This window comes from Pseudorca crassidens, chromosome 9 (assembly GCF_039906515.1).
Source record: "Pseudorca crassidens isolate mPseCra1 chromosome 9, mPseCra1.hap1, whole genome shotgun sequence".
In the NCBI taxonomy this organism is placed as follows: domain Eukaryota; kingdom Metazoa; phylum Chordata; class Mammalia; order Artiodactyla; family Delphinidae; genus Pseudorca; species Pseudorca crassidens.
In genome coordinates this window covers 52,425,482-52,434,603 of record NC_090304.1, presented here as the reverse complement: position 1 = coordinate 52,434,603, position 9,122 = coordinate 52,425,482, and the positions used below count along the sequence as shown (strand labels likewise).

General features: G+C 41.3%; 1 protein-coding gene across 4 annotated transcripts in view; it reads left to right on the top strand.

Moving 5' to 3' along the window:
• Positions 1-372: 372 nt before the first annotated feature.
• The window catches only part of RAB6A (RAB6A, member RAS oncogene family), a 66,687-nt gene continuing 57,937 nt past the window's right edge, over positions 373-9,122 (top strand). For 2 of the 4 annotated variants that reach the window (XM_067750281.1, XM_067750286.1), the window contains exon 1: positions 373-922. In XM_067750281.1, coding sequence (XP_067606382.1) covers positions 853-922 — 70 coding nt within the window. In that variant the 5' untranslated portion in view covers positions 373-852. The remainder of the gene's footprint in view (positions 923-9,122) is intronic. The other 2 variants (XM_067750282.1, XM_067750284.1) reach the window with 1 other exon arrangement.

Below are 9,122 nucleotides of genomic sequence, written 5' to 3'. Positions count from 1 at the left end.
ATGCCCTCCCCTCCCCTCAGGTTGCGACGAGTCACACTTCGCATGGCCGCCACGGTGAGACGCTTTCCACCGCAGGAGGGCAGCGCGCGCGCTCTGGCGCTGCCACCTCACTCGACAGCTCTGCCCGCCCTTAACCTCTTCCGATTGGCTCAGCCCGTAAGTGACATCAGTGCTCCTTATTCTACCCCGTCAGCTCCCCCAGGCTCCACCCCACCATCTCCCGGCTTCTCCCGACGCGAAGGGAAACGTAACCTCCCCACGTCTCCTCTGCCTGGGCGGAGCCGGGAAAGCAGGCTAAACCAGGAAGGCGCTGGCTGTGGCGCGCACGCGCTCGCACGCACGCACGCACGCACGCACGCCGTGGCTGGCTGGGCGGCAGGCTCGCGCCCGGGTTCGCCCCGCGCTGCGCCGCGCCACAGGCTCGCGCACTCAGCAGGTTGGGCTGCGGTGGCTGCAGCTGTGGAGCTGGAACGCTACGTGTGAGAGGTCCCAGACACGTCTGCGGCTTCGGCTCCGCCACCCTCGCCTCAGTCTCGGTGCCGGGTGCTGAGAGGGGAACAGCTCTAGCCTCGGGACTCCCGAGCACACCCCTGGCTGCTTCCGACACCGCCCTCCTTCCTTTCCCAGCTGCGGGCCTCGCTCGGTGCTAGGCGACTCCGAGTAGAGGCGGCGGCGACGGCTGCCTGTCTGTGAGAGGAGCCTTGTTCTCCAGCCTTGCTCCGCTGCCGGGCCCTGCAGGGGCCGAGAGAGCTCGGCGCCGACCCTTCCTCTATCCTCCCCGTGAACCGGTTGGAGCGGCGTCGGTCTGGGAGGTCTCTGGGCTGAGGCGGCGGCAGCTCCTCCGGCTCCATCATGTCCGCGGGCGGAGACTTCGGGAATCCGCTGAGGAAATTCAAGCTGGTGTTCCTGGGGGAGCAGAGCGGTGAGTGCGCGGCTCCCCCACTCCTGGCAGCTGGCAGTGGCTTCCCCGCACCGCCCCCAGTGCGGCCCTTCCGTCCGCGGAGGCTCCCTGCGGGCCTCGCGGTCGCGCTTCCTTCCACCCCCTAGCCCTTGAGCCTGTTTGCCGACCCCTGTTAGCCACGCATTCCTCTTCGCCATGATCCGTCGATCGGATTCTGACCCTTCCGCCCCCCACTCCGCCCGCTCCTTTCCCCGCCGCCCGGCCCTCTCCCGTGGATCTGCCCTCCCCACTCCTCACCCCGCCCAGCCCCAGCCTCCTGTCCATCCCTTTCTTCCTCCGGTCTCCGTCGTCTCACCGAAGCCAGCTCCCTTCCTTGAGCCCCACCCTTGTTCCTTGCTTTGATCCCAGTTGCTCAGCTCGATGAGGCCCACCTGGGAAGCCCCACTCCGGGGAACCGGCCCTCTTCAACCTTGCGCCGGGAGGGTGGGATCTGGGCGTTGTTTTCCCCAGAGGCTTGGCCCCGAGAAGCGCGGATCTTATGGAAGGCGGGGGGGGGGGGGGAGTCCTAGGAAATTCTTGGATTGTTTTCACCTAGGTGGGGAATGGGTCTGGGTTATAGAGGATACATATCTGAATTGGAGGCGACTTGATGGAATGGTTGGGGAGTGAGGGAGTGGCGGCGGCAGTAGCGGTTTTTGCCCCTTGGGTTAGGCTGTGGCCTGTTGGAAAACCTCGTTTTCTTTTCTTGACTTTCATCCCTGGCGATTCTTTTGGCTGTGTTCATGCTTTTCCAATCTCTGCCAGATGCTATGTCATGATCGTTTTACTTGGAATTTTTCACATCTCACCTCTCCTTTTTCTGCTTCAACACGAAGCGCAGTGTCTGATTCTCCTCACGGCGGTGCAAACAGGAATTACTGGAGAAATGTTAATTCCATTTCTTCTTGAGTATTTTCCAATTATATATTCAGGATTCCTTAGGGAGAGAAGGCTTTAGAATAACGAACATCTTTGTTTTGTAGGGTTTCCTTTGCGGATAGGGAGTAACAGAGTAGAGAAGGGATAGATTGATCATCCAGTTATCTAAATTCGATTCGAATATGTAATACCATTTTGGCTAAATGATTCTTTTATGGTTAATATTCCATAGTATCTGATGAGTGAAATTATTATCTCATATACTTGGTCAGGCTCCTGCTGTCATTGTACTTTGTGTTAGGTATAAGCTTCTAATTTTCTGATGGTTGTCTCTAAAAATTACTTCTTGTGGTAATTCCAATTTTATGCTGTATTATGCAAACTTCACACTCTGTAGTTTAGAGATTATCATCCTCCATTATTTTTCTCACACTTTTCCTATCTTTAAAATTGAGACATTGAGAGATTAGTTCCTCCCGAGTCATCAGACATTGAGTTACATGATAGGTGTTTTAGGTTAGGCTATAGAAGACATTTATTTCTTTTGATTGGAAGGAAAATAACTGATATAAATTCAGAGCTCTTATTACTGCTCTTAACTATTTATACTAATTTGTGTGGCATTAAAGTAGGTTAATAATAGTTGCAAAATTGCTTCCAGTTAGACCTGATAAATTGTTTTTCTCCTTTCATACATAATCTTTTCTCCCTGCCCTCTTACCAAGTCTCCTCTTTGCTTTTTTTTGCTATACAGATATAAACTTGTTTCTTCAAGTGACTTAGTAAGACCTATGAGATTGATCCCTGTCCAGGTATTTTATGACAGTTTCAGGACAGTGACATACATAAAATACAGCCTATTGGTCATTATTGATAAATAGGATCTAAAGTGCTTATTGTGCACTCAGGGATGTTAATGCCTGCCTTACATTGTGATGCAGAGCTATTTAGTTTGCATGAAAAATCCATTAATCTCTGTCCTAGAAAGTTTTTAGTATGAATAGAAATCATAATTTAAGTATCTGCAGGTTTCCTTTGAATTTCTTGGGTATTTATATTCTAATTCACATTGCAGAGTTTTATGGCTTCTCATTTCTTAGTTTCTTCAAGTCTTTACTAACTCCCCTTCCTTCCACCATAATTCCTGAAGCCATCTTAGATTTTTTTTTAAGTAGACTTGATTTTTTAGAACAGTTTTAGATTTACAGAAAAATTAAGAAGATCATGCAGAGGTTTCCCATATAGCCCCACCCAATATCGCATATTATTAACATATTAGTAAGGTACATTTGTTACCATTAATGAAACAATATTGATACATTATTAACTAAAGTCTATAGTTTACCCAGATTTCCGTAATTTTTATCTTTTTCTGTTTCAGCATTCAATTCAGGATACCACACTACATTTGTTTGTCCTGTCTCCTTAGGCTCCTCAGTTTTTTTTAGTATTGTGTTTACATGCTTTTTAACTCTGTGGAACTGTGAGCTAAATTATCTTTTGAGGCTACTACATTGCTAAGTAATACCATCCAGTAGCTTTGGAAAGACGGATCTCTGTTTTCACAGGCAGTGTCTGTAGTTTTCTTATGCATTAGCAAAGGTCTGTAGAGTCAATGTCATCTTTTTTTCTTTTTTAAATTAATTTATTGATTTTTGGCTGAGTTGGGTCTTTGTTGCTACGCGGGCTTTCTCTAGTTGCGGCGAGCAGGGGCTACTCTTCATTGCGGTGCGCAGGCTTTCTCATTGCAGTGTCTTCTCTTGATGCGGAGCACCGGCTCTAGGTACACGGGCTTCAGTAGTTGTGGCTCATGGGCTGTAGAGCACAGACTCAGTAGTTGTGGCGCATGGGCTTTGTTGCCCTTTGGCATGTGGGATCTTCCCGGACCAGGGCCTGAACCCGTGTGCCCTGCATTGGCAGGCGGATTCTTAACCACTGTGCCACCAGGGAAGCCCAGTCCATGTCATCTTGATTTAACTCTTAATGAATTTTTTATTTTTAGGTTTTAGAATTCTACAATTCAGCTTTCAAAGACTAATCTGTGGCAAAGCCTTGTTTGTTTCCTTAATGGCATTGACCACATTTCTATTTCTTACTTGTGTTTATGTTTGTCTGTTTCCCACAGCAGAATGCAGGTCCCATGAAGATTAAAAATTATTAATTTTTTTGTTCATTGTATCCCCAGTGCCTAGAATAGTGCCAGGCTTGTAGTGGATACTCAGAATGAATGATGGTTGAATCTAATAGTAACCAAAGCTAGTAGTCATCTTTGTTACGGTGAAGTCTACATTTTTTCCTTGCACATTTAATAGTTTAACAATAACTCTCTTTATTGGCCCCACATGCAGCTTGTGGGATCTTAGTTCCCCCACTAGGGATTGAACCTGGGCCCCGGCAGTGAAAGCGCTGAGTACTAACCACTGGACTGACGGGGAATTCCCAACAATAACATTTTATACTTACATTATTTGATTGTATATAGGGATACTCCAGATGCTCCAGAGCAGGGATTACAATAATTTATATATAACCTTTACGGTGTAACTAAAAAAAACCAAAAAAACAACTGACCAGAATTTTATACTTTTGTTTTTGAGTTGAACAAAATTAGTTTTGTTAAAGTTATTGTTAAATTATTTGCTATTAGTATAACACCTAAAAGTATGTCAAATGATTATTAAAGACATGTTCATGGAACAGATTTGAAGTTAGGTAGACTTTTTTATTTAGCTTTTCAAAAACAAGGTTCTGGGACCTCCCTGGCGGTCCAGTGGTTATGACTCCACGGTTCCACTGCAGTGGGTACCGGTTCGATCCCTGGTCGGGGAAATAAGATCCTGCATGCTGCATGACACAGCCAAAAAAAATAAGGTTCTGTATTCTATAATGAAGATGAAGTGTTTCAGTATATGAAGCCTCATATTGAATTAATGATATCAGTCTTGGTAATCTTCGTGTAAATTCTTAACAGTTTCTTTATATTTTAGTAGTATACATGCTTTAATAAAGAAATGTTGAAATACACAGCTTGAACCTGAAGTTTCTTTGAGCAACCTCTTTTGTTACCACCTTTGGCTATTGTCTTGAAATACAGAGGCAATTTTAGGAATGGTTTAGAGTAGAAGGTAATACTTACAAACAAATGTTATGAGTACAAATTAGGAAATGTAATTTCAAAAAGAAACACATACCTGGCCTGGTACTACTTATTTTTTCACTTTTTATTACCTTTTTTACATCAGTTCTTTTGAATTATAACGTGCTGTGTTGGGAAAAAGTGTCTTAATGTCAGAGACTAGGAACACTGAACAGTTTAGATTGGCTAGATCAGTGATCTTAAACTTTTTCTTCTCAAGAGCCTCTCAAGATGCTCTTACAAATTATTGAGGCTTCTAAAGAGCTGTTTATGTGGTTTATATCACTATTTACTGTGTTAAAAGTTAACTGAGAAAATTGTTTAATATTTAATTCATTTAAAAAGAGTAGTGTTAAATCCATTACATGTTGACATAATTTTAGTGAAAGAGAACTATTTTTCAAACAATAATTTAGTGAGGGAGTGGCATTGTTTTACATATTTGCAAATCTCTGTAATATCTGATGTATTAAAAGTCATCTGCTTCTCACAGCTGCTTCTGCATTCAGTCTCTTGTAATATCACACATCACATAGGCTCTGGAAACTCCACTATACACTCATGAGAGAACAAAAGTGAAAAAAGCCAAATAACATCTTGATATTATGAAAGTGGTTTTGACCCTCAGGAGAGTAGTGGCCCAGCCAAAGGGTCCTGGGGATCCTGGGAGTTGGTGGGCTGCATTTTGAGATCTGCTAGTTTCTAGATGATATTAAGCCATTTGTATCTTGTAGCTTCATATTGCATTTATTTTTTTTTTAACATTTATTATTTTTGGCTGCGTTGGGTTAGTTGCGGTGCTTGGGCTCTTCGTTGTGGTGCATGGGCTTAGTTGCCTCTGGGATCTTAGTTCCCCAACCGGGGTTCGAACCCACGTCCCCGGCATTGGAAGGTGGATTCTTAACCACTGGACTACCAGGGAAGTTGCCATATTGCATTTAGAACAGTCAAAAGGAGTTTATTCCATATCTTGTTTTGAAGTCTTAAAACTAATCAGTACAGCTAGTGATTACGAGCACAGAGTCTGGGTTTTATATTTTAGCCCTGCTCACTGACCTTGGGCAGATTATTGACTTCTTTATGCTTTAACTTCCTTATCTATAAAATAAATAATAGGACCTATCATATAGCGCTATTGTGAAGATTAAATTAGTTAATAAATGTAAAGCATTTAGAAGAGTGCCTGGCACATGTCTACTGAAAACTCCTACTCTGTCAATTATCAATAGTTTGATAGAGCCTACTCTTAAGAAATATACATTTCATCATGGAAGAAACATATAATACCTAATACAATATAGTGCAATGAGTGCAGCTGCTTTGAAAAGTACAGTTAAAAGATACAGAGAAGTGACAGGGGAGCATGGAGTTTCAGGGAAGGTATTGATACATTATAAATATGACTGACTAAAAGTTTAAGGATCTTCTAGTTGAAATTCTTGAATTAGAGCATTCCAAAGTTGGAGGAGACTTGAAGAAGTCACCCAATCCATTTCTCTTAGGGCTTTAAACTGGATTGCTGTTTTTCCCCTGTAACTTTATTTTTAACAGTTAACACAATCACATAGTTCACAAATCAAAATTATGTAAAAAGATATACTTTCAGAAAACTTACTGCTACCCCTGTTCCTGTGACCTCATTCCCCACCCCCTCCTCTATTAGTAATTATATATATATACCATTATGTATATTCTGGGATTTCTTTATGCAGACACAAGCAAATATGAATACAATTTTTATTCTTCCTTACATACGAGGTATCAGATTTTATTCTGCATCTTGCTTTTTTTCGCTTAACAATAATTCCTAGAGATGTTTTCACATTAGTACTTAGAGCACTTTCCCATTCTGTTGTTTTGTTTCTAAATACAATTTTTTTCATTTAGAATAGTTTTAGATACACAGAAAAATTGCAGAGATAATACGGAATTCCTGTATACTCTACACCAGTTTCCTCTGTAATTAACAGCTCATGTGTACATTTTTCACAACTAATGTACCAATATTGATACATTATTATTAACCAAAGTCCATATTTTATTTCGATTTCTTTAGTTTTTTTCCTAATGTCTTTTTTCTGTTCCAGGATCCCATCTAGGATACTACATTTGATTTAGTTGTTAGAGCTCCTTAGGCTGTTCTTGTCTGTGACAGTTAAACTGGACCACTCTTTTTTGTTTGTTTGTTTGTTTGTTTTTTGCGATACGTGGGCCTCTCACTGTTGTGTGGCCTCTCCCATTGCGGAGCACAGGCTCCAGGATGCGCAGGCTCAGCGGCCATAGCTCACGGGCCCCGCCGCTCTGCGGCATGTGGGATCGTCCCGGACCGGGGCACGAACCCGTGTCCCCTGCATTGGCAGGCGGACTCTCAACCGCTGCACCACCAGGGAAGCCCTGGACCACTCTTAAATTACTTCATTCTAAGAGATCTCCAGGAGAACATGTTTTGTAATTTTTAGTATTAAACTTCCCTGTTCTGAAATTCTCAAATCTATTCCCTTACTATTGTAGTTAAGTTTTTTCTTCTTAGGGAGGCAATATATACTGATAAAGACAGCTCTAGAGACAGTTATACTTTGGTTCTAATCTTGAAGCCCGTGTTTACAGTGTGATCTTGGACAGTTTATTTAACCTTTCTAAATTCTTTTCATTTCTGATATGCAGTACTAACCTAGCAGTGTTGTTTTCCCCATTCTCTAAATATAGATATTATACATTTTGGTTAGATCAGTATTTAATCTTCACATTATTGTTATTAGGTAATGGTATTCACAGCTGAGCTGTGTAGTATACTGATTTATTGTACTATATTTCATATATTTTTTTTGTTTTCCTTTGTGTCACTATTTGACTTGCTTTTTTCTTAATTATCCCCAAACTCTTTACCAGTAGTGTAGATCTCAGTTATTTGAATACATTAGGTTTGCCTGGGACATCTCTCCCAGAACCTTCTGACCTTGAGGGTAACTATTGTATAATAGTTACCCTCCAGAATTGATGTACAACTGTCAATGTGTGATCTCCTTTACTTTCATTTTGAGGGTTTCCTTCTCTCTTGTGTTGGATGGATCCCTTGTTTCTCAGATTACTTTTTTCTTCTTTGTTTTACTCATTACGTTGAATGTATCCACCAGTAAGTAGCTTCCTAATAAAGGGAACATGGGAGGAAGTTTTTTGAGACCTTGTATGTCTGAAAATGTGTTTGTACAACCTTTACACTGAAGTTTGGTGGAGTTTAGAGATTTGGGTTGGATATATTCTTCCTTCAGAAATTTGATGACATATATTGCCTTGTAGAGTCTAGTATTGCCATTTATGACTCTTGGTGTTTTGATCTTTCATAATGATGTGTTTATTTTCATTTTATGTGCTGAGTAATAGGTATAAATATTTTCAAACTGGAAACTTAAGTTGTTTATTTTCAGGAAATTTTCTTGACTTAACTAGTATGATATTCACCTCTCCATTTTCAGTTCTCTCTGGAATTCTTATTAGACCTCCTGGATTGATCCTCTAGTTGTATCTTATCTTGCCCCTTTTTCATTTATTTGTTTCTGTTTTAATTCTTAAAAAATTTTCTCAACTTTCTTTTACCCTATTACGTTTTATTTCTGCTATCGTTTTAATTTCAAAGAGCTCTTTGTTTTCTGATTGTTTCTGTCTATAACATCTTTTTGATTCTAGTATCTTCTCTTGTTAAAATTTTTTTTAATTGAAGTATAGTTGATTTTCAACATTGTGATAATTTCTGCTGTATCTCTTGTCATTTTGAGGATATTAAAGAGATATATGGCTTTCTTTTCAATACTCAGTTTTTTGTAAATTGCTTTTCACTTATGTTTATTCTAGTTTCTCTATTTCTTGTTTGATGTGGTCCTCAAAGAACTAGTATTCTTAACTGTCTCCTTTTGTTTAAGAGTTGAGCACTAAAAATTTGATTTTAAGCTCTTTTGTGGGTTTATTGGGCTTCTCTGTAGGACAGTCTGGCTGAGTTCTTTTTGGGGGAAGAAGTCTCTGATGTTAGCTCTTTTAAGTCTTTTTGCCAGTCACATTTCCTTTTTTTTAAAATTAATTTTAATTTTTGGCTGCTTTGGGTCTTCATTGCTGCACGCAGGCTTTCTCTAGTTGCGGAGAGCGGGGGCTACTCTTGTTGCGTTGTGCGGGTTT